Raw genomic sequence first — 27479 nt, 5'->3', positions numbered from 1 at the left:
TAGCTACTAGAGCTGGTGCTTTAGTCGAGCATTACCAGCAAATCTTTGACAAACGAGATATCCTCATTACCCCCTTTTAGGTTTGTTTTTAGTGGGTAAATGGATAAATGTTAAATTGAGCTAGCAAGTGCAGACACACGCACCGATTTCTATAGGGCTCTTTCTCACATCTCGCCTCATTGATTCTCATTAGCATTCCATTATGAGTCAATTAATAATCCTCTGGTGTTCTTCGCGTGTCGGTCAAATATATATATATATATTATTTTTTTTGCTCAATGAAATGAATGTACTATATTTTAATTTGATAATGTTTTGTTATTTTAGCTAATTTTTTTTATACTAAATTATATTTACACTGTATTTATAATTAATTTATTCACTTTTTGAGCATAGACCTGTAAATTAAATTTCCAACTTAAACTGTCGTAAATCTTGAATGCTTTAGAGCGCAGACTGAAGTTTGATCTCTTTTCAAAGATGACACTTGGCAGAAGTGAAAAAAGATTTAAAAAGTGAATTTTATGTGTATTGTTATGAAAAATGCACAAAAATACTATTTTCAATTTCTATATGAAATATATATTTTCAAAATCATGTTTTACTCTAAAACTGCAAGAAAATCAAAGCAATAAATCTAAACAAGTTTTGTTCCAAATTTGAGCTTGATATCTCAAAAAACGAGTTTTTAGTGAGATGTTGTTTGGCTGCAGTACCAGACGCTTCCACTAGATGAAATTCGTCTCTGATTCATTTCAAATGCGCTCATTTATGACCACAGGGAGCACAAGTGTGACTATTTTTTACAGGACCATTTAACCCAAAACCTTTACCAAGTTTCATACCATTCCAATGAAGTAAAAAATAATAAAAAAGTAAAAATATTTGGTCAAAAATGACCGAAGAGCACCAACTGGCCAACACTTGCCCCAGTCTTCACCAGCTCTCTGAAGCTCTCCTTCAACAAGAAGCTCCCCGGGTCGAGTCCGGCTCAGCCAGGAGGCCTTTGTGTGGATTTTGCATATTCTCCCCTGTGTCCGCGTGGGTTTCCTCCAAGTGCTCCGGTTTCCCCCACAATCCTCAGACGATCCAGACAATCCAAAGGTGAATTGGAGACTCTAAGTTGTCCGTAGGTGTGAAATGGCCATCCACTCAGGGTGCTTCCCCGCCTGTGGCCCAAGACACTGGGATAAGCTCCAGCGCCCCCAAGATCCTCATAAGGATAAAGTGGTTTGGATGATGGATAGATGGATGGAATTACCTCTACCTACATTTTTGCAAAACGCAAAAAAACACACCAATACATACAAATCACTGCAGCTTCCAGCTGAAATGAACAGTAGAGGCAGTAAAACAGCAAGCACTTTTAATAATTTTCAAACAAAATTATGATTACAGGTGCAGATTATTGATTAATAAAGACTTATTTTTGCACAGTACTATATTATGATGGCAGAACACCAGCTTCATATATGGCTTTTCAGGCCCTGTTTACAGCTGGCATTAAGATGTGTTTTGGTGGATCGGATCACAAGATCGGAGACACATTCCCGTTTAGACTGTGTTTTATTTGTCTCTTTTGTCCACTTTCAACCACTTCTGTCCTGATTTCTTCAAGAGGAGGGTTTATGGGCGGGTAAATGTATGTGTTTTCATCTAATGGGCGTAAATAAGCTCACGCAATTTAAATACGAACGTGACCGGAGACGACGGAAAGACATTGTGCTTGGTCAGTTTTTAATCTTCTAACCAAACTTGGGTCTTCAGCCGATATACCCTGTCTGGCCAGAGCTCTTCTCATAATGTTATGCATTAGATCAGTAGATGGAGAAAAGACGGTCTTTTGTGGCTGTTTGAACACATTCGACCACATGAGCATTTACAAGCTCAAAACGTTTTAGACCTGTTTACACCTGTATTTAGCGCCATCCACTTGTGATCCAGTCGACCAAAACGCTTCTTAATACCAGGTGTAAACAGGCTCTTACTGTGGTAAACTTGCTCGATATCTCACCTGGAACAGCATTGCACTTGTGATGTGGAGCGAAAGGGTACCATTGAGTCCCATGAAACATAAGTCAAGATAAACGAGCTCAAAACCTTTTAGAAACAAGCGAAAATGACATGATTGTTTCAGTAAATCTGTTTTTATGTCTTTTGTTAGCACTATTGGGTATGTTTAGGGTTTGATGTGGTATGATATTTCAAATGCATTAACCTTTTAGCACCACTCACGGGACATTTTAATTCAGAACTGCTGCAGCTGGGACCCAAGAATAGACTTTTGTCCACTGTAGTGGACATTATATTTTAGTGAATTTCTCTGACGTCATACATGTCACATGACACAACCTGGGTGTCCTGTAAAGAGCACATTCAGGACTTTTCAGAGATACCAAATGTTTGGAGGTTTCACCATGAAAACAACTTCTTGGTCTTTAAAAATGTCTGACATTAATTTAGTGATCAAATGTAGCATTCTTATGGAAATATGATAATATATTGTAATTATAATTTAAATTGGACTACTTTTCAAATTGTATTTCATAAAACAACATCTCAGGAAAATGTTAGGGGGTTTTAAATAAAAAAAAAATACTTTCTGTTCCAGAACAGGGCATTGATTTCAAACATGTCCACTGTAGAGGATATTAGGACTTAAATCATGTTTATCAGATATTTTGTAAGACACAACAAGTGAATATGGAAATAAATTATACATTAATATTCCTATGAAATATTAGATATTATTATTAAAATGTTGCCAATTATTACTCCAATTATTACACTTCTTTTTTCATTAAATGTTGCTCCAAGAACACATTAAGGTGCAAATTAGATACAGTTTATATATACATTGCATTGAATGGGAATAATTTATGGACATTTTACCCACATATTGCATAATGTAAAATGGTGTATCAATTCATTCCGTTATTTCTTTCATAACATAGTTGAGAATAATCTTTATACAAATTTTGGTTGAAAAAATCCTGAAACCCCCAAATTTATTGGTGATTGAAAAAAAAATCCCATTGTTTTTGCCTATACATATAATTTCATGTCATTTTATTTTTTAAACAACTTAGTCCTGGCGTCCACTACAGAGGACATAGCATAACTTATGAATAAAATATTATTTTGCAAAAATGTTTTTTTACCATTTGTTTATTGTGCTCTAAACAGTGTGATGACATGGAAAAAAACTAAATTCAAAAAACTTTTTTTTTCTGGGTCCCAGGAGGATACGTACAACAACCAATGTAATAAAACATTGCCAGATTCACGTTCATCTGTTCCAGATCAAACTGAACACGCTTTTAGAGGCACTCACGGGAAATTTCACTTTGAAACTTGTGAAACGTGACCCTGGATCACAAAACCAGACTCAAGTCTACACAGGTATATTTGTGGCAATAGCCAACAATACATTGCATTGGTAAAAATGATCAATTTTTCTTTTATGCCAAAAATCATTAGGATATTAATTAGATCATGATCCATGAAGATATTTTGTAAATTTCCTACCGTAAATATATAAAACATTTTTTTGAACCCTCAAATTCAAAATTGTAACCAAATATTGTCCTATCCTAAAAAACCATGAATCAATGGAAAGCGTTTTTATTCACCCTTCAGGTGATGTATAAATCTCAATTTTAAAAATATTGACCCATGTGACTGGTTTTGTGGTCCAGGGTCACATATTTCAGTAGCCCAATGGTGGTTGATTTATTTTGTAATATCACTGCAATGTGAGAGACTACTGGTATGCTTATTTATAATACTCAAGGTCAGGTAAAGGGAGTGAAATATTCTCAGATAATAGGAACAAGAAGATTAGCAGTCCGATTAATATGGTGGGACATGAAAAAATATAGGAACTTTGCATTTAAGCACTTCAAAAATCAAAACCGGAGCACAGAATGATCCATATATGAAAACCAGCCTTTATAATGCTTCAGAAAAAAAAAACACAAAAGCCACAGCATTCAGTATTTTAGTGTTTATTTCTACAATGTTTCTCCAGAGCAATGTTGAATCATGCAAATATTTCTGGGTTTGCTTTTGTCCTTTCAACGAAAGATTTTCACAATGGTCTTGTATTCTTCATACATTTCGAAGGGTTAAAATGTCTTTCAGTGTAGCATTGAGTTTCTTCATGATTTATTGTCTATGAGAGCAAATCGATGTCCTGCCCCATCACTGTTGGCCTGCTGTTATTCTGCACATGAAGTATACAAAAACATTTATTTTATTATTCGCACACTGTCATTTTCGACACCACTGAAACTTTTACCAAGTTATAGCAAACTTGTGCTAATTGAACGTATTACTACACAATATTTGTCACAATTCTAAAAAGTAGCACAGATACCAACTTTTCTGTTATATCCATGCAAAAGGCCCTTTCAAACATTGTCGTCAACACTTCTATTCTTTTAATTTTAACAACACAAGAGCAAAACAGTTCCAGCACATCACCTTTTGCTACCTTTCTTCGAACAAGAATACAAAATCGAACAAATATAATAAAAATGTTAATTGCGCAAGACTTGTGTGGAACAGGGTAGTACATTCCACTTTATTGTCATTTGAGTCTAAATGCGAAGTATACCAGGTTTAGCAGCTAGTAACATTTTTAATATGTAACTAATGGCTCAAATAAAAGGATCTTATATAGAAATTCAATTGGACCTTCATTCCCTGACACAAAGCAGCAGATTTCTTTAGACATCACCATTAGTTATGAAACATAAATATGACACCTTCATTTAACACACCCTTCCTGCACATACATTAACAAACTGGATGTTAAAGACAACGTGAAGTGGGGTTTAAAACACTTTTTAACAATATCTTTACTAATAACCACAATTAACATTTTAATGTAAAACAGGATGTTTAATGAGAAAAAAAAAATTGAGGGTGTCAACTGGATTACTTTGATTGTGAAAAGTGTCTCTTACTGTACCAGAATGAAGTCAGGTGTTTTGGAGGGGAAAGAGGGATATTGTAATGTAATCAAAAAATAAAACCTTTTTAGAGGCAGAAATCTTTGAATAATGTGCAAAGTCGGTAAGACCAGTCGTGCACAGTAAGACCAGAAATGTGTGTTTAAATAAGTTAATTTTGATTTCATGTTGACTTTTGAATATTACACAGTGAATGGTATACCTGAGAAATCCTTCACTCGGTAAGCAAAGCACACGTATCTCAACAAGACATTTATGAAAGAGAACATCATCTGGAAAGCATAGCGTTCTTTTTTAAGCATCGCGTACATCTGATAAACATCTTGAAAAGAGCAAATTCAAATATAAAAAATGTCAATTGATCTAACGTTTGACAGGAACTTGTCCAAGACATTGCAAGGGTCACATCTAGAGGAAAGACGTCTCAAGTGAAATACGTGTGCTATCAGGGCCTCCATCCATGATGCTCAGAGAGAACGCAAAAAAGAGGAAATGTGTGTAATGTGGTATTGTATTGTTCTTACGGTATGAACTGTATGTCAACACACAAAGGCTGAGTGGTTTTTAAACTGTGCTTCTGGGAGTCGTCATGTCTAAATCGCTCTTGTATTTAGCGGGACACCCACAGCCCTGTTTCTCAATGCAAGATTTGTACAACTATTTCATATTAGGCGACGCAGGGCCAAGGACTGCATGCCTAGATAGAGAACAATTACATGGATTGCATGTATATGTTACTCTGAAGAGAGTTTTTGCATCTACCATTCCAACCTTCCTAACAGTCTTCTGCAATTAAGTGACTTTTTCTTCATAGTTTGGGATTAATAGTGAGCAAACTGAGATTTGACAGTGCTGTTTCTCCAAAATATTATAATTAAACACTGTAACGCTACAGTATTAAATATATAACGAAAAGGTCAAGACCTAAATTAATAATACAACACACGTATAAAGTAATCAATAAGTCATATCCACTGACCGACCACAGGGATACACAAGCACGAAACAATACCAACACAGCTCCTAGTGTGCTTCTGAAACCACGTTAAGTCTCCACGTGAAATGTTTTAGCTGTTTTTTCCAAAGTTTTTCAAATCTTTCTGATTTCAATCTTTTTTTTTCCCCACCAAAAAAGTCAACATATTGCTCCATATTTTCATAGAAGAGTTCGTTTTGGTCTACTTATACGTGGAAAACATGGTTGACGCACAATCAGCAGGCTTAGTCGATTGTCTTACACATTCCCTCAGAGATACTCTTCATCGGGAACAGTTTCACGCTGTCAACTCTCCTTGGGATGCTCTTGGAGCACTTGTACGCACTTTTCCTAATGATGCTTTGCAAGGACTTGAGTCCTTATTGTCATCTAGTGATCCCAAGTATATGTGCAAGGTAGGTTAATCCAAGTGACCTCTCTACACGCATATTTCAATTGGCGTCGTGACCAGGATCCGGCCACTGTTGCCGTTGCTGTCACGGGAGGCGCGCTCATAGCCGCCATTGGAGGAAGCCGAGCTGTTGGTGGATGTAGAGGAGAAGTGCGCCATCACCGGCTCCATCACGATCCCTTTAGCTACTCCACACACAGGCGACAAGCTCTGCTGCTTCAATCGGTCCACCAACTCATCTTCTTCAGAGGAAGAAGAGCTAAGCTCAGCCTGACGGTTATTCATCACCGCGCCGCCGTTGCAGTTCCCGGCCGAGGCGTGCGGCGTGTTCCCGTTCTCCGTGTCGAGCATCCAGCAGTGGCTGAAGTAGCTAAAGACATCTTTGACGGAGCATCGGTGGTCCTGCTCGATGGACAGCAGACAGCGAAACATGCGGAGCGCGTCGTCAGTGAAACGACGCCACTGCGAAGGCACCGCGCTGGTCCGCCTCCGCCGCTGCTGCCAGCGCACAAACTCCTCGTAGAAGGCGTCGGACGGCAGCGCTTTCTCCCACGGGAAGTTCCCGGTGAGCATGCAGAACAGAAGCACGCCAAAGGCCCACACGTCGGTGCTGTAGTCCACGCACAGGCCCTCCTGTCGACCGGGGTCGCACAGCTCTGGCGCCGTGTACGGGATGGTCCCGCTCACCCGCTTCACCGGAGAGCCGGCGCGCCTCGTCATGCCAAAGTCTGAGAGTTTCACCTTCCGGCAATCCTTGTCAAAGATGAGGACGTTCTCCGGCTTTATGTCACGATGCACCAGCTTCTTGCAGTGCAGGTAATCCAGAGCAATCGCCACCTGGTGCACACACCGCTTGGCAACGTTCTCCGGCAGTCCCACCTACGCACAAGGAGAGAGTACAGAATTAGACGCCATGTGGTTACATAATGGATATTATCATGATTCTCACAGACTGACAAATTTGAAGACTTTTTGTAATGCAGCAACAAGTTTGCAGGGAACACAAAGTCCTCATTTAGCTTGCCAACCACGTTCAATGGGAAGTAGCTAAAGCCTGCTCAGAAAGTTGCTAAATCTCGCTAGAGAGCGGCTACATATATAAACGATGTAAATGTAAAGTTCATGTATAGTTCATATATAAATGAACTAAATTAATAGCTTTTTTACAACAAAAATGAACCATCTCTCAACTTACTTAAGCTGTACTGTGACGCTGTTTTCTTCTAGAAACAAACTTTGTTGCATTATTTTCCTGTTATCTCTGTAAAGCTGAAACAATCTGCATTGTAAAAAGTGCTGTATAAATAAAGGGGACTTGACTTGACTACATGATACGCTCATTTACATATTGGTGACATTGTTACATTGTATCTGTCTAGTGTCAGTCCTTTACGTTTCTTTGTTTCACTCCTACTCTCTGTGCTCCACATTCTTTATTTTAATACAGCCTAATCCCCTATAAATCTGTTCTCATTTACATATTTCTCTGTTTATATTGTCAGGCAATGGAACGAGAATATGAAATAGTGACTGAAACGAAGCCCATTAAGATTATGTGTGTCACTTCTATGCTGCTGCTCTATTTACATGATTTATATTTATATTAAAATGATTGTTTGTCTTTCCTATTTTTTCTTTGACAGCGCACAGCCTCAACTGAAAGAGCTGCTCGTCTTAGCCATTCTCTGCAGTGGGAAAGCATGACCCCATGCTCATGGGGCAGTACAAGTCCGGGAAACTAAATAGAGGTTTGCCACGTGGCGCTTTACAAAAAAAAAGTGCTAAATGTGTCTTAAAAGTCGCTTAATCTAGCGTCAAAGTCGCTAGGTTGTCAACACTGAACAAAGGAAAAAGGGGAAGATACAGAGATGCAAAATAGTAATCAAACAAAACCCAAATTATTAACCTTCACCATGTAAATCATCCAGGCATGAATGAGACTCAAATCATGCGTCACACATAGAAAAGGATCATTGCGGAAGGGGAAAAATCCCATAGATTTGCATTAAAGGAGGCACCTGAGTCATATCTACTGACAAGAATATCACAAAGACTTGAGGATGAGCTCTTTTGGCTTGATGCCAGTAAGCAACCACCCAGATCATCCTCGTCACCACCTAGCAATGCACTAACAACCAGTCTAAAAACTGTAGCAACTACCTAGCAACACCCCGGCAATCAACCAAAACAACCAATAACATCGTAATAATGAGATTTACATTGCTTTATATGAATCAATTTTTCTTCAAATGTTTATGAGAATGGTACAACATGGTAAAAGTTTATTGGTACAACATAGTTTTCATTCGTTATACATGTTTATAATGACATTAAAGGTAATCTAAATATCTAAAATCTAAATTTAGCATACTGTATGAATAATAATAATAATAATAACCAAATTATTTTAATGCTTTCATTTAGGACTTTTTTAGCACACAGTCTGAATATGTCTATTAGAAGAGATTCAAGCGAGGTAGAGAAGTTCTCGTTGTCTCACCTGCGGAGGAATGATGTCAAAGAGATCGCCTGCCAGCGCATACTCTTGAGCGAAGATGTAGTATTCATCAGTCTCGAAGGCGATGCCAAACATGTTGATGATGAAAGGACAGGGTGACAGGTAAAGAGAGATGCTGTACTCGCGAAGGAAACTCTTCAGCTTAGTGGTTTTCTTTCGCAAGAATTTCAGGGCCATTTTCGTGCCTGGAGGGAAGGAATAGAGGTAGAGGTTAACATTGCTTAGCTTTTAAAGCATTGCTGATTATTCCGCCGCTGACACAAAGCTAATGGCCTACTTGCAAGATCTGAATGTGCTCTTTTTAAATGTCACGCAGAGACAATGTCAAGTCGTGTATTAATATGGGAATTAACTTTTCAAGGGAACAGCTTTCTTTGACTATAAATTCTAAAGCAGGTTTGAGAGGATTTGAAAGAATACCTCAAAAACAGCAAACATGAATCTATTTTCTGTTGGTTAATTCTGCTCTAACTTTTTTTGCTAATTAAAGCCATAAAAGTAAGAATGCAAACAGTTTTAGCTACACACTTTGATTAATTTGAATTGTTCAACTGCAGTAAACACATTGGATTATGTAGGGGCACCAGTAGATTTTCCTTGCAGTAAAAACTGTTTCAGTGCATCAAATGACTTTCACTAGTAAAATGAGGAGTGCAGTCTCAGACGGACCATCCCCAATCCACGGCAGGCTCGAATCAGATTGGAAGACATCTGCACTGTTTTTTATCAGCCCACCGATAAACAAAATCATGTTTAAAATGTAACAGATGCATCTGAGGAAGAACTTTCACACCTGACATGTTTGGAGGGTTTGTTTCCGAACCTGATGCGTTTTCGGTTCGGTTCATTTAGGCATATTTGAACACAACAATCGCTCTTGGATCTGCACCAAAACAATTGGTCCAAGATTTCCTGAACGAGGTGGTCTGAGCCGCTTGAAAACGAACTCTGGACCAGTTCACTTGTGGCGAGAAAGAAATTCAACCCAATGGACCAACAAACTAGGCAGTCTCTCAATATGGGGGATGGGTCCGAGCGCCGAACGGGCCAACTGTCTGACCAAGGACCTAGAATCATCCTAATCTACCCTCCCCCCGTTACGTACATTGCGTGAAAGACAGAATTCTTTGTTTTGCAAATGCCTCTCAGAAAGAATCATGGGTTAACCTGGAGCAAAGGCGAAGTGAAATGCCTAATTGAAATTTGATCAGACAAACATATTTCAGAACAACTGTCCATGACACATGAAAATACCCAATTTACAAGGTGTTTAGCGAGCGTCTCTAAGAGCTGGGCTTTAATGATCTGATTTAATCCTGACGGATAACCGCTATGAGCAGAATCCCAGAGGCAGGAATATAAACTGGTGCGCTTTAACCAATGAGAGGACGGTTTACTCACACGTGACTTGTGTTTTGGTCCATTTCTAAATGTTGCCTTGTATAAGCGAACCAAACCAAGAAAAAAATTGCAACATTGTAACAATTTTAATCCCCGTTTAGGAACAAAGCAAGCGATCTACAGGTCTGAAAACGCTCTTAGATATCCACATGCAGAACTGTGTATTCCACTTGGATTTCTGTCTGTGAAATATTGTGAAATATTTACAAAAACGACACATTTCCATCTATTTCCCCAGACACTCGTGCCATATGCCATATTTTAAATGTGTATCGTTTTCTGCTGTTCAATGTTTTAGGCATATTTACTCACTAAATGAGACATACTGTGATTGTGTCAGTCACGTAGTCTCGTCAATGTCTTGAACAAAAAAAAGACAGATTTTGCTTGAGAATCACTATAGAAGTCCTTTGCATAACACTGCAGATGGTTAGCAGCTGCTAGGCACTTAAAAGGAAGGTCAAATGGCAAGAGGAACCCCCGCCCCCAACTTTGTTATTACATAACACAACAGATAGCAGAAGCTGCCTGTGTGTACACGATAAAGGCCTTCACAAAGGACCTTCATCAGAAGCACAGCCGACAGCTGCACCTGCTCAGGCAGATGATAGACAATAGGGGCTTTTGCACCAGAGGAACCTGTTCCTAGTTCCTTGAACTTTATCTTTGGCTTGTTTGCACCGCAGGGACTGGGAACGAACCTAGTTCTAGGAACGGATGAACTAAATTAACTCCTTCAGAGAAGGGTCTAACCCAACACAATAGAAACTACCAATAAAGTAAGTGTACGCTGATTGGTCGAACACATCCCATTCGAAACAGCACCTACCATTTTTAAAAACCGTGTAAAGTTTAAAGTGTAAAGTGTTTTATATTGTTGCAAGACATAAACATACAGAGAGCTAATGTTAACGGCATTTACCTGTCACCTTTGTCTGCGGTGTTGTGTTGTTTAGCACTGCAAGTTGTTGTAGGAGATTTCGTCTTTTAGCCCTCTCCATCGCATAACTTATACGTCTACATTCCATCACGAATCCAACGACACACAACAAAACACAGCTCCGATCACGCCGTCCTCCATTCTCCAGTTGTTGAATACGGCACTTAAATGACGTCACTGTCGGCTGGCTTACGTTACTTCAGAGTTCCTACTGACCAGGAAAATGGCCTAAGGGGAAATTTAGTTCTAGGTGGCTAGTTCCTTTAACTGCGAAAGCTCCTAATCTGGGACTGCATTAGGTGGAAACTAATTGGGAATTGTCGAATTACAATTTGTAGTTGATCACAGAAAACACAAAAACGCAGTACATCTTTCTGATGTACTGAGACACTACAGTGTAGTCCTCTGTGCAAACAAAGATTTGCAAAGACATGTAATGGTTTGACAAACTCTTTGTTGATATATATACCTAAGGGCTTGTCCTTTTTTAAAATAGCAAAAAGACTTTTTAAATAATCAGAGCCTGGTAATCCATGATGTTATCCATGCTAGTTGGTTGCAGGTGATATTCTGCTGAATTACATTCTGAGTGTCTGAACTTCCTACTTGGAAAAGTGTAATTGAACACCACTTGAAGTCAGACTTTCAACATGGGAAATTGTGCAGAATTTGGGTAATTGTGCAGAATTTACTTTTAAGCCATTGAAATGCATCAGTGAGTTCCTACATTACAAGATATTTAAGCCGTAGGTGTGTAAAACACAGTATGAAACACATTATCCTCTCTGCTGATAACTACAACTGCAGAACAAATGTTAGCATTGCACAGCATCGTTTATCTTCTGCAATTTAGTTGCTTGGAGACGTCTGTTGTTCACAAACCGAAACGATAGCACTCTACAACCTTCAGCCAAATCGAACATTTTAGAGGTCAGAAGTCAGAGATGTTATGTACAACCTGTAGGAGTATTGGATGGAGTATTAAAGTGAGAACTTAAAGAGGTACAGTACAATACACAACCCTGAGCAGTAGACTTTCATCAATATTTGAATCCATTTTAATGGAAGAGACAAACTATATTATATATATATATATATATATGCATAAAGCAATTCTGGAATACAAAACATTTAATTACAGTCTGAGATTCCCACAAATAAAGCAAACTACCAAAATAGCAAATACAAATTCAGTTCACTCCTCTAGTGATATTCCAGTAGGTAAACAAACTTTCTCTGAAGGATGTCCCATGATATAGATGCACTATCTGTCCGGTATTAGAGCAGATATCCTGAGATGTAAATTTTATGACAGCTCACGAGACGAGTTCTGCTGAGGCCAGCGGGATAGTGGATTCCTCGAACTGCCCCCACAATGCTTTGCAGCATCAATCCTCTAAGTATGGCCCATACTGCATGTAAATAATAAATAAGGTGAGACTGATGGGGATTTTGGATGCTGACAGATGGTGTGTTTTGCATCTCTTTGAAATCTGGAGAATGCACAAGCCAAACAGGGGGCACTTTATAGGCTGGAGACCATCAATACACTTCTGTTGTAAACATGACGTCTTGATCAGAACATGTGGATATCCTGAAAGAACCTGAATCTGTAGCTGGGAGGAGGTGCTTGGTTTTTTAAGCTATGCCATGAAGGCCATCCATGGTCACCATCATGGTTGCCAGATTTGGTTGCTGGTGTTTCAACAAGGCCTTAACCAGCAAGACTTCCTTGGCCGTATGAAGCACCTCCAGACAAAAAACATGTTGGTTGACTAGCTTCACCATCTCCTTTTCATAAAGAACAGCATGGTCATACTGTAATCAAAAGGCTTTTCGTTTACAACTGTAGCAAAAAAAATAAAAAATCCATAGCAACTCAGACGGAGATGTGAGCTGGCAAAAAATGCTACATAGAAAACGGCACTTGTATTTCTCCGGTGAATCTATGAACTGTACACAAGACCATCTATTCAGAAGTCAAACGAACTAAACTTCTATGTCAGATGGACTCGTGTCCATTCCAAAAGCTCTCGTGTGAAAGCGTACGTGGTCTAGAGGATCTTGAAAATATGACAGATGACTGATAAATAATGCATGATTTCATAGGACGGAAAGAAATGTGTGCTTGAGTGTTTGTAAGTGTAGGTGGATTTCATTTTTGTGTACAAACATTCTCAGTCAGTTTTAACAGGAAAAATTCAAGAAAAAAACATATGAGATTCTTTTCATATCTCAAGACATCAATTACTATTAAATGGAGAGCTAAGTCTGCAGAAGACCCAGTAGCTTACGAGTTGTTTGTACTGCTTTTATGGTGCTTGGCAGACCCTGGTCATTATGTGCTTTCATATACTTTCATTACTTATAGTCTTTAAAATTGCATGGAGGTTCTAAACTGTAAAACAAAAAAAGTCCTGTAAATGAATGGTAAAACACTGATCACCATAATGGTGACTACACACTTTATTATTTTCAATAAAACAACATCTAAACCTCTGTTAATTCTCAACAAGAACTTCTTTACATGTATGAAAGAAACTGGTTTCCCACTGAAAGGGCCTTAAGGCTGCAGCTGGAAGTCAGTTCTTGTGTTTCTGCTCGTCTCTACTCTTTTTTTCTGGTCTTGTTTCTCTGTTCTTCAGTGATTCTGCTTGTCAGGTGTTCATCAGTGTCTGAATTAACTCAAATATTTTTATTCACTCTGTCAAGTGGACTATATTAGTGAACTAATTTAGGGAATAGTGAATGATGGTATAGGGTGTGATTTTGAACACAGCCTCTAAAAGTCAACTTTGAGCACTGTTGATTCACAGTACATTACTGTAGGATACTTTCTCGAAAATTACAAATATTACCAATAATGCATTGTTTTCTACGGTATATTACTGTTTTAATTGAAAATTGTATGTTACTGTCAGAATTTGGCAGTTTTTTACAGCAAGGATTTACAGTGTAGATAATAAGTTTTTTAGAATGTGTTTTTAGAAAGATGTTTCATCTCAACAATTGGCATGTTGTTGAAAAGCCAGTGATGAACATACTGTACTTCTATATCCTCTCAAAATTATCAAGCCCTGTCTATTAGGGGTGTAACGATACATGTATTCGTATTGAACCGTTCGGTACGAGGCTTTCGCTTCGGTATGCATTACAAACCGAACGATTCGTTGGACCATTTTTCCTGCCGGTGCGACCAAACTTTTATTAGCAGTCACGCTGGTGCGACCAGATATCCTGCCCAACATCAAAAACGACACACTGTTACTTACACAGTGCTAAGAGATTCAGTTAAGAAAGCATTTGAATTCGCCAATGAATTAATAACATCGCTGCAAGATCTAGTGAGAAGCATCCACAATTCTCTGTTATTAACCGTAGATCTCTTTTAGATCAAACAGCGCTGATGTGGAAACCAGAAGAAACATTGTGCCATGAATGATCTAGTTAAAGGCTTTAAGTCCACAGATGAGCAACATTCACCATGGATTTAATGTAGTAACACTAACTGTCACCATGGATGTTTCACATCTTTTTCCAGCACTTCAAAACTCAAATATTGTCATATTAAAAATAACATTTAAATGTGATGACCAAAACATTATTTGTTCATCCTTCAAAGATTACCCCCATTTTTAAAACTAAAAGTTTCAAGATGTAGGAAAACTCACACTTATTTAAAAATAAAATTAATTTTAATAAATATATATTTTTTAAAAAATCAAGGACATTTCCGTGCCATTTCTTCCTTTTTGCTGTATCAAAAACGTACCAAACCGTGACACCACTGTGTCATATTGAACCGAACCGTGAATTTTGTGAACCGTTACACCCCTACTGTCTATAGCACCCATGCTGTCCATCCCCTTCAACCTACCTCTGATCTTGTGAATGACCAGGTCCACCTTGCCGTAGGTGCCCTTCCCAAGCTCCCTGATGACCTCATAGTATTTATTAAAGTCCAGCTTCTCCAGGTTCTCCGCAGTGATGAGCTGCAGCTCTTCCAGGATGTCAATAGAGGAACGGGACATGTGAGGTGAGGAGCTCATTATTCCAGAGACGGAGAGGCCTGTTACCACGACAACGGTGATGATTTAAAAATCTAAAGGCAGGAGAAGGAAAAAAAGAGGAGATTGTTGATATACATGATAAAATACCCTAAAATAACTATCTCCACACAGCTGAACCTGATTGCATTGGACACACACTTTATCAGTAACATCACCGTTACAGAGATTGTGGGCATTGGTTAGCAACACAAACAAGTCTTTATATAACCTCATGCATCCTACAGTTCACTGATCTTCTGTCTGTTCTGTGGAGGCCCTTTCATGTGCACGACATCACGGACTGTATCTCAAATGAGAACGCATGAGAGGAACTGAGCAGAACAAAAGATTAGAGCGCACAGACCCGGGCCGATCCCTTTTGTAATGCTAAAATCACATAGTCCCATAGGGCTTTTTATTTCCGCACCACGAAACACTCTCCGAAAGGTGTTAGAGGACAGACTGGCCTGTTGCATAACACCATGCTCTATTGTTTCAGCTAACATGCACTATATCGGCCCAGTCAAAAAGAACAATATGAGAAGAATATCATTCATAAAGTAAGTATGTAGTTACAATGCACAACAAATAGTGCAAACACAGTCTAAGAGGCTGGGAATTTGCGTCTGACACCATTTGTGAACATGAATGACACCCAAAACATGAATCTTGCTGAAGCTATTGCATGCTATTACTTTTCTAAGCAACTTAAAATTGTCAAAAAAGGGTGACCAATGGCCAATATGATGCCGGTATGTGTAACATAATTTAATAATAGAAAATTTGGTTAAACTAAGGTGACCTTGTTGCAGTGTAGTTATACAATTAAGGATTGAGCATTATTAATGAACAACAGGTACTTACTATAGGGTTAGGATAATAGTTTGTTTTAGGGTTAGTTTGTAATAATTTAATTGCATAATTTAGTGTAAGTACATTTAACATGTGTAACAAGGACACTGTAAACTAAAGTGTTACCGAAAATCTATCAAACTTGCAAAATGGAGCTTTGGCATGCTTTTATTTCTCTAAACATCTGTTGTTTTATCATATGTGGGAAAACAATTTAAAGGCATTGTGAATGTTGTGAAACACAAAATTAGAATGTCGTGAGATATTACATTTCTTAATGGCATAATCTTAAAGAATGCTCAATGGGGTTTCCGCTAATATAACAGACTGTCTGATGAGATTTCTGAATGAATTTTCAGTCCTGATGGCACATCGGTCCTGCCAGTGCTCATTAATAGAGAAGAATGTGTTGAATAAGACAGGATGACAGCACTTCCTGTTCATTGACACCATCTGTGGAAATATGAAAGTGTGTGTGTGTGTCAGAGAGAGAGAGAGAAAGAGAGAGAGAGGAGGAAAGTGTGGAGCTGTTTTTTTTTTTTTTTGGGGGCAACTCATCAAACACTTTGAACCCCATGCACAAATCTAGGTCATTCTACTTCCCATCTCAAGGATTGAAGACTAATAAGATAAAAGGGGGACTGTGTCAGGTAATAAGAAAGTCTTGATCTAGTGGGCAACATTCACACCGCAGCAGAAACAAATTGATTAGACTGCTACAGTCCTGCTACATTCAGTTCTGTTCATGCATCACTGACTTGCGAAATAAAGTGACAACCACATCACAGCTGAATTTTAAATACGTGTGGTTGATCTATGAGCCATTCTCCAAGGGGAAAACATGGGGGGAAAAAAGGCAAGATGATGCAAGTAGCAAGAATGTCCCAGATAGATAGATAGATAGATAGATAGATAGACAGACAGACAGACAGACAGATAGATAGATAGATAGATAGATAGATAGATAGATAGATAGATAGATAGATAGATAGATAGATAGATAGATAGATAGATAGATAGATAGATAGATAGATAGATAGATAGATAGATAGATAGATAGATAGATAGAGACAGACATAAAGACAGATAGATAGATAGATAGATAGATAGATAGATAGATAGATAGATAGATAGATAGATAGATAGATAGATAGATAGATAGATAGATAGATAGATAGATAGATAGAGACAGACATAAAGACAGATAGATAGATAGATAGATAGATAGATAGATAGATAGATAGATAGACAGACAGACAGATAGATAGAGACAGAAAGACAGATAGATAGATAGATAGATAGATAGATAGATAGATAGATAGATAGATAGATAGATAGATAGATAGATAGATAGATAGATAGATAGACAGACAGACAGATAGAGACAGACAGAAAGACAGATAGATAGATAGATAGATAGATAGATAGATAGATAGACAGACAGACAGACAGACAGACAGACAGACAGATGGAGACAGACAGACAGATAGACAGATAGACAGACAGACAGACAGATTGATAGATATATAGATAGATAGATAGATAGACAGACAGACAGACAGACAGACAGACAGACAGACAGACAGACAGATAGAGACAGAAAGACAGATAGATAGATAGATAGATAGACAGACAGACAGACAGACAGACAGACAGACAGATAGATAGAGACAGACAGACAGATAGACAGACAGACAGACAGACAGACAGACAGACAGACAGACAGATGGAGACAGACAGACAGATAGACAGACAGACAGACAGACAGATTGATAGATATATATATAGATAGACAGACAGACAGACAGACAGACAGACAGATAGATAGATAGATAGATAGATAGATAGATAGATAGATGTACAATAAAAGTATAGTGAGCAGTAACTGAACTGGATGTCCTTTTCCCAGTGGACATACAGACATCATCAGCCCACACAGTTTCTCATCTCTCGAGTAAATGTGCCATGTTGTAGCACAGCTCGCTTCATCTTTACCAGCGTGCCGAGCCTGGCGCTTTATTGACCTGTTCCTTCTCTTGTGTTCACTGTTTACTTCTCTGGCTCTCCTCCTCCAGCTTCGACAGAACAAGCAATACTGCAAGAGTGGCTGCCAAAATCCTCTGCTGAGCCATTTAAAGGTAATCATCATTACAAGCAGCTTAATCAATGCTATACGGGCTCTTACGAACACTACACTCGACACTCTCACTGTAAATATACATCTAATTCCCTTAGAGGTGAACACTATTTATGTTCAGTATGCATAGCAATAGTCATCTAGACTACAACTACAACCTGTAGCCATTATAAGGGTCTTAAATGAAAGAAGGTTCCCTTCAAGCATCACTATTACTATTGCTGATATTCGGGATTCAGGAGTCAAACAACCGCTAAACATAATTATTAAACTTCAGTGCATAACTCGGACATGATATTCGGGATTCAGGAGTCAAACAACCGCTAAACATAATTATTAAAGGGGGGGGGTGAAATGCTATTTCATGCATACTGAGTTTTTTACACTGGTAAAGAGTTGGATTCCCATGCTAAACATGGACAAAGTTTCAAAAACTAAGTTGTACGTTTGAAGGAGTATTTTTGTTCCACTCGTAAAACAGAGAGCAAGAGAGTGAAAGCAGTTCGCCCATCAAAGCGCCCTGCCGGCTTTTGGGAAGTCAATGTCACCAAAGAAGTGTGTTTTTGGTTGCCAGGGCAAGACAACCCTGCACAGATTCCCAAAGAACCCAGCGTTAAGGCACCCGTGGATGGAGTTTGTTTTCCTGAGCATAAACGGAGTTGTGTAAGACTTTGTTCCCTGCATTTCGACGATGATTGTTTTATAAACAAAGCCAAGATCGACGGATTTGCAGATCGTCTAATGCTTAAAGGGACACTTCACCCATTTGCATTAAGCTTTGCATTGTTAGAAACCCAGTCATACTATTGAATGGTTGTGCAACACTCTCTCATTTTCCCCTGAGACGGGAGAAATCTGCTATTTACCTCTTACACTTCCTCCTACAATGACGCAAAAATCGTCATTTTGCGTCATTGTAGGAGGAAGTGTTAGAGGGGGGGATTTCTGTTAAGACTACAGACACTAGTTTCTCATCTTTCCCAGGGTGGGGCGCGCTCACGCTACAGACCTATTACAGATCAGTGGGTGGGACTTTACTCTCTGAAACTGAAAGCAATATCCTCCATCTTGTTTGAAGCTAAGCTAACAGGCGCTGTGGAGACAGATGTACAGTTATGACAATGGCGGAGGAGAGTGCTCAATATGATATAGAAGAAGAGGATTTCAGAAGTCTGATGCTTGAATCAGGTGTCTGTGGCTACCTTTACAAGCCGCATTATAGCGAAGAGCAGCCGAGGCAGAAGACCTGCCTGCCGCGGACGAGGAGCCCGGACTGGCTCGAGTTAGGGCGGACTGGTGGCGCCGGTGATCTCACTATGCAACTACGAACCGCTATGAACACAGAGATAGAGTCCGTCTGCGGCAAAGAATTTCAACGATGACAATTTCTCCTGGACGAAATCTCTGAATCAGACGAGGACACGGACGTTTGTGTTGAGAACTATCCTAGTTTCGCACCGCATATGTTCTGACTGAACATCCAGGTACCATGCAATAATTCACCTTTTCGAAAGAAATACAAACGAGGAGTAATGCACTATATGAGTTCGCCAACTAACTAGACATTTTGTGTGAATGTGAAATGATTTTCAAGCTCTGGTAGTAGCTAGCCTTGTAGACGGAAGAGTGATTTCTCTTATAGGCAGATATGCGCTTTCTGGATTAGTGGGAGTGGCTTGCGGAGCTGTGCAATGTGGTGCATTGTGGGAGTTGTTGTCTTTCATACAAATGCGTTCTGAAGTTATTTTTTGTCTTTTCTCGGTCACGAAGGCACCAAATTCAAAAATTATTTTACATTTCGACTACATATATGACCCACTTTAAATAAAAAACAATGTTCAAATGGGTGAAATGACCCTTTAAGGTTCGAGCAGTCACAATGATAAAGGTTCGCGGTCGTGCGTTGGAACGGTGAGTAAAACTGTTGAACAAATGTCTCTGTGTTGTTACTGGCTCGGCGGGTAAGCACAGCTAAGCTTCGCCCACACGGCCCGCCCCCAGCCGCTCGTTATTTTCCGGAAAGACTCGGTACATTCTATCTTTCAATTAAAAATATAATAAAACAAAAGACTTTTTGGAGATATGAAGGATGCAATATTACTCTATAGGTACTCAAGATTAACAGGAGATTGAGTGAAAATGAGCATTTCACCCCCCCTTTAAACTTCAGTGCATAACTCGGACATGATATTCAGGATTCAGGAGTCAAACAACCCTTAAACATAATTATTAAACTTCAGTGCATAACTCGGACATAATATTAGGGATTCAGGAGTCAAACAACCCCTAAACATAATTATTAAACTTCATAATATTCGGGATTCAGGAGTCAAACAACCCCTAAACATAATTATTAAACTTCATAATATTCGGGATTCAGGAGTCAAACAACCCCTAAACATAATTATTAAACTTCAGTGCATAACTCTGACATGATATTCATGATTCAGGAGTCAAACAACCCCTAAACATAATTATTAAACTGCATAATATTCGGGATTCAGGAGTCAAACAACCCCTAAACATAATTATTAAACTTCAGTGCACAACTCGGACATGGTATTCGGCATTCAGGAGTCAAACAACCCCTAAACATAATTATTAAACTGCATAATATTCGGGATTCAGGAGTCAAACAACCCCTAAACATAATTATTAAACTTCAGTACATAACTCTGACATGATATTCATGATTCAGGAGTCAAACAACCCCTAAACATAATTATTAAACTGCATAATATTCAGGATTCAGGAGTCAAACAACCCCTAAACATAATTATTAAACTTCAGTGCATAACTCGGACATGATATTCGGGATTCAGGAGTCAAACAACCCTTAAACCTAATTATTGAACTTCAGTGCATAACTCGGACATGAATGACGGCTCAAATCATGCAGCTTGTTGGGCAGAAATGTGCTGCTAGTTTTCGAAGTGATCTGTCTTGAGATTTTGCCTGGCGGTCATAAAATGGCTGAAAAACTCCCATAGACTTGTATTGAAGGAGGAACCGGAGCCTTAGGGGTGACATCTTTTTGACTTAGACACTCAAGTGGCCTTTTATTTCAGTAATTTAATATCTAGTACATTTATTTGAAAAAATATACTAGACTTGAAGACAGACACTACAAGTAATAAAATAAAGCACAGTTGTTTTTCACAAGGGCAATTTGCTCCCAAGTGCAGGTAGTCCCGGTGTTTGTATTTGTGCAGTACAAATCCTTTCTCACCAATTTACAATATAACATGAGAAACCAGTACAGATATTGCCAGAAAGCGCTCAGCAGGCTGATTTTGTTTGTCGACAGTACAATTTATTTACTCTGTTCCCATGGTAATCGAGTAGCACACAGATAAACCACCAGTGGCGGCTGAAAATGGTGTTAGGACCTTGTGTACTTTCAGAAAACCTCTAGCCATCAGTCTTTGTAATGAAGAAGATTTGTCTTGCGCTGAAAACTGAACTAGACAGGGTTCAAAACTAGATTGAAATTGCCGTTGGAGTTGTGGAGTAATCAGGGTATGGAGGATAGATGTATAAGCCTGTCGAACGGTTTTGCAGCACAAATCCCTCTACCACAGGGGTGGGCAAACTACGGCCCGCGGGCCACATGCGGCCCGTTAGGCTGTTTAATCCGGCCCGCCGAGTATTTAAAAAAATTGTCTTAAGATCGCATTAATTTAGCCTTTTTTCTTGCAATACATATATATATATATATATATATATATATATATTGCGTTGCATATATTTGACAATCGGAATATCAGATATTGCATGCCATAGCTAACAAATGTAAAAAAGGAAAAATGACATAAAAGCAGATCATTAGTCATTCAGCGCTGTTGTGGCTGCGGTGTGTCACGTAACAAGCAATGACGCGTCACCATGGAAACCAAACAGACAGCGACTTAAGCGCATAGACTTGTTGCACGTTAATGTTTTTTCCTTTTTTGGAAACTCAATGAGAAAAAAAATGTTTGGTAACCGCTTGCACACCTTAGTTTTTCCTTTGATTTGTCTGCTATTTAGTTTCTTTGCTCCTCTGGATTTGTGGATGTATCCTGCCCGATTCCGTTTACCGACCTTTATCGTCCGGCTTTTGACTACGCTCCCCTGTCTGCCATGTACAGAACCCGTTTTTTTTTTCATTAAATGTTCTGATCTCCCTTTGCCTTTTATGTTTTATTTTATTATTCTTAAAATAAATTTGTATATTCGTTTATTTCCACAAATGTATGACTTTTGGAAGTGCAAATTGCCATTCAGTTTTAATAAAGTTGAATTAATGTAACCTGTAATTTTTACTCTTCTAAGTTTACACTTGCAGATGTTTTGTTTCTAATTTACTGTTAGGCCATTAAATAATAATAAGGATAAACAATATTTAAAAAGTATAGGCTATAATTATCTAACATCTTTAAAAATTAACATCAAAACATAACATGCTAAATGGGGGATATCTAGCATAAAAAAATTTATTGTCAGAATGTCGTCTCTCCGTTGTTGAATTTCGCACAGACATTGCCACAACATTGTCTGTTTGCTCAGCCCGATCTTATGAAAGTGTGAATACCATGAATTGTATTTGTAGTGCATAATATGTTTTCGCGTGCATATGATATGCACTTTATGGCGTGTAATAGGCACGCACTCCACACCCCTAATCCTAACCAAGGGGTTTACAGTGTGTAGCATGCACACAAAAAAAAAACAAAAAAAAAAAAAAAAAAACATTTTTGGCATATAAATGGCACGAGAAATAAAATTTGTGGTATAGATACGCACTTTCATGAGATCGTGCTTCATAATCTGCTACTGGGCCGGCCCTCTGTCAAATTTTTAAAACCCAGTGTGGCCCTTGAGCCAAAAAGTTTGCCCACCCCTGCTCTACCATTAATCACAACGCCAAGCACGTGTAGCGGGAGCGCAGAGGAAATGAATATCTGGAAAATACAGAGAATACTCAAATATACACACCTTATTCACTGGATGCCATTGAGCAACTATTGATTTTTCCAAAGCCTTAAAGGAATAGTTCAGCTCAGAATGAAATTCGTGTCATAATTTACATGCCGTTTCAAACCTGCATTTCTTTCTTCTGGAAAATATTTTGAAGAAAGCTAGAGTCCAGATAACATCAGGCACCATTGACTTTTATTGTATATGGACTGAAAAAAAAAAATAGAGATACATTTAAAAAAAAAATGATTGTTGTTTGTGTCCCACAGAGGAAAGAAACTCAGAAAAAAATGGATCGGCATGAGAGTGAGTACATGGCAGAATTCAATTTTTTGAACGAACTACCCTTTTAAATTAGTTGCTTCTAAAGTTGCTTTCTACTGTATCTTCCAGGTTGTACCTCCGATTTCTTATTCATTTTGTTGTTTGGCTTCTAGTCCAATGCTTTGCAACTCAGGGAGCGTTTTGGCCGCCTATTTACACGTCAACAGTGTTTTGGGGGCCTGAAAGTGGAAACTTTTGAAAACGGGATTCAAAGTGTATGTTTTTGAAAATGATACCGTTATCGTCTCCGTTTAAACTACAAAAACGAAAACGTTTTGAAATGGTAATGTCACGCGCATGTGTATTATGTGTTCAGTCTATAGATGCGTAGTGTTTCTTTACAAAGTGACATCGCCATCTACTGGCCTGGCATGAATAATACAGCGATTTTAGTAATGTTCGCAGATCTGTGTGAACAGGTTCGTTTTGACAATGCTGTCGTCTCATCAAAGAAAAAACGCAAAGGTAAAACTTTTCCGCTTTTAGTACATCGTTGTCGTGTAAACATACCATGAGTAACTTAAAAATTTAAGTTGATTAGGAGCAGTGGCCCTCCAGGAACTGTGTTTGAGACCACTGTTTTAGAGAAAACCCTATAAACCCTGTTAGTGCTGGTTCTGTTCACTCACACACTCACACACTCACACACACGATGCTCACAGTGCTATGAAGCATTATACGTTCACGCTTGGAGTCAGATCAGATCACTAAGGGCTCGAGGCTCGGTCCTTGGTGCTGCATTTACAGTGAGCACGAGTTATTGTGCACGTTTCTTCTGTGCATAAAAATGTTTGTCCTGATAATCTTTTATCAAAAGAATAACTTGCTCCACCTCGTTTGTTTTAGCTGGCATCACAGACGGCCTTTCACTTATTCATCCCCCACCCTCTCCAGCCACCTGCTTGATGTAACGGATAAAATCGAAGTTTGAGACTTTTTTTCATTAAATAAATATCATTATTTGTGTTTTCAATATATGTTTCATGCAGAAATATGGAAGATTTCAATCAGATTATGGAAGTAAACAGGATTGCAAATTATATTGTCTGTGTGGCTCTGTGCATGAAAGGTATTTTCTATCTGGTCACATAATCCTGGATTCAGCTTAGGTCTGATAAATATACTTATTTCAAACATTGCAGGATGCCTGACCAAGGTTGCTTGACCACAATTTTGCAATTACCTTTTTAACAAATTTCAGGTTTCATTCAATTCAAGCAGGTAGAGGATTGTTTCTTCACAAACGTCATAGAGATAAATAATGTCACCACAGTTTAAACATTATAAGACTAGTCTCTTGACTGACTGTTGAAATTCTGGATATCAGATCTTGGTATTCAAATAATGGAGCTCATCTAGACAAAGGACACGCTGTGTGTGTCTGAAATACTCACATCTAGTATGACAGTCTCATGCATTGGCCAGTATTTTAGGCATTTTCAGCTTATCGGCATCTTCCGAAAACCTCTTTTATATATATATTGAGTAAATGTTCTGTAAAAATGTCAGTGTCAAATCTCAACTGCCAAATCTAAAATTAAATGCATCTATCCCACATTATATCTGCCCTGTAATAACCCATATTACTCATTAAGCTTGCATCTAAATTTGTTGTCATCTGGCCAGCAAAATCCTGTCTGAACAATCCCGGTTATAAACAGGACATTCAGTTTCATGCACTGAATGTACACTTTACGCCTTTGGGTTTGTGTGAGTGTGCATGAGCATGGCTATCCATGCATGCAAAATAAAAACTAGAAGTAAATGAATAACCATCTCTCTTTAGCATGTAACTGACATATGTCACTGGATATGTATATATGAATGGCATGCCTTCACTTGACTTATACCCCTTCTAACAGCAGCTCAAGATGTGTTTTGGCAGCCTATTGTTCTTCAGTGGATTGCTTCCTATGCAGATTACATAGTGAAGGGCTCAGCTGCATTGAGACCTTTATGTCAATAATAAGAAAACAAACGAATGCATGCGCCTGGCTGTTTGCATGCACCAATAATGTGTTATTATAATACATATAAGAATTATATTGCTCATTTTCGAAGTAAAGTAAGGTTTTATGGAAGTAAGGCATCTGTATTACCTACACAGTATGGCAGTTCTTACTGTCAAATGACAGTGGCAAATAAGAATGACACTGAGCATCAATATGCATATTTGATCAATTATATTAATGTTAAATACAATGTCTCCTACCTTTCAAGGAGTAAATGATGCGCAAACCCCGCGCTGTCATTCCGTTGTGGTCAATGTTTATAACTAGAGCATCAGGAGCAATGCATGAGTCTTTCAGCTCTCCTCTCTGTTATTTATATCTTAAAGCCTTGATAGTATTGATTCTAGCACACGTCCGACAGAGCGACTGCTGTTGCCCTATTGTCTCTCCGTTGGTGGTGGATGTCAGTACTGACAGCTCTGTTCCAGCCCACCGCGTTCTCGACCAATCAGAGAACAGACTGAGCGAGCGCTGCACAGGCCCATTGCGAAAACAACCAATCAGAGAGCAAACTGAGGCAGCGCTGCACAAGCTTGACCAATCAGAGAAGAGAGCGATGGATCACTGGTGTCGGTGCATTCTGTCTCCGTACAGATTTCTTCTCTCGTGAGGCGCTTGGAGATTCAAAGACTGCAGTCGCACAGATAATAATAACACCGTAAAATATGGTGATTTCCAAACATATATTCATTACTTCAATGAGCTCATTGTTTCTGCATTATCACATTGTTTAAATTAATACCTTTTTCGCTAACTGTGATTTTGTGTGTACATTTCTGAAATACATAACTTAGACAGTTAGCTACTATCTCTAATAACAGATCACAAATTGTAATGTGGACTCGTGCATTTTCTGTAAAGATGCTTTGAAATGATGCGAATTGTGAAAAGCGCTATACAAATAAATGTGAATTGAATTGAATTAAACAAAAAATCATGGAAACGTTTGGGAAATAGCCTACATTACCAGCAATGACATATTTATTTAGTAGGCTATGTCTACTTATTATGCTGGAAACTTTGAGAATGCAATGCCCATAAAATGATTAATTTAAGTAAGTAATTTGAGTAACTCTGGGTTGAGTAATCATTGTAAGTGTCATGGCCATTGGCCATTCATTGGTCAAGATGTGGGATCTCTTTATCATTTAAATCATATGTTGATGAATTAAAGGTGTGGCGGAGGATGGTTAACGTTTGCATGTGTTCATTTGTTGGTTAAAATATAGGCTACCTTTGTCCTCATTGACTTTTCAATCTTTGTGTCAAAAAGTAATCTCCCCCAGACAGGTAAAAATGTTACAATAATTTCGAAATGTTTTAAATCATTGTTAATTAATATTAGAACCGGTTGAATTTTGATACACATTTTGTGATCCATTAATAAGGGGTGAATTCAGGGTGATTAGGACAATCTTAGCCACTGAGACTTGTGTCTGATGAAAAGAGTGTGAGTGGGGATTTTGGGTTTGATAAATGTAATATAGGAATAATACATTTTTCATAATGGATCAGAATGGCATAGACACATGATAAATAAAGATAAATATGTAATAATAATAATAACAGAATACTTAGCCTATATAAACACTATATGTATATCTGCATGTGTCTCTATGAAGGCCTGTTGTTCTGCTTATGTGATGGATGTAAAGCAGCTTAACTCATGCCAAATTACTCTGATTAATCGCTAATGCGCCGTCCACACACACTCAACTCCTTCATACTCTGATATTAAACTATCTAGCACTAGGAAGATTTCCAGTGTAAAACATGAGGACTCCAGAGACAGAGAAAAGGCTTCAACATCACAAATTGAATGTGAGTTAACTCAGTTATTGTTGCTTTGTGCTGGATGGGAATGAAGGAGAACAGATTGCTTTATCTGAGAACATTTAATTATGTCCTGCACGAGGAAAGCCT

The 27479-nt window shown here is 38.5% G+C and overlaps 1 protein-coding gene across 1 annotated transcript; it reads right to left on the bottom strand.

The window, feature by feature from the left end:
* Nucleotides 1-3993: 3993 nt before the first annotated feature.
* Nucleotides 3994-25943, bottom strand: unm_sa1261 (un-named sa1261). The gene is made up of 4 exons (XM_081372182.1): nt 25757-25943; nt 15101-15325; nt 8865-9067; nt 3994-7243 (listed from the first exon to the last, which is right to left on the bottom strand). Exons 2-4 carry the CDS (start codon nt 15270-15272, stop codon nt 6392-6394), a joined length of 1227 nt encoding a protein of 408 aa, XP_081228308.1. The 5' UTR covers nt 15273-15325; nt 25757-25943; the 3' UTR covers nt 3994-6391.
* Between the last annotated feature and the right edge of the window lie 1536 nt (nt 25944-27479).

This window comes from Scardinius erythrophthalmus, assembly GCF_964197995.2.
Source record: "Scardinius erythrophthalmus genome assembly, chromosome: 1".
NCBI lineage: Eukaryota > Metazoa > Chordata > Actinopteri > Cypriniformes > Leuciscidae > Scardinius > Scardinius erythrophthalmus.
This window is presented reverse-complemented; position numbering and strand designations above follow the sequence as displayed.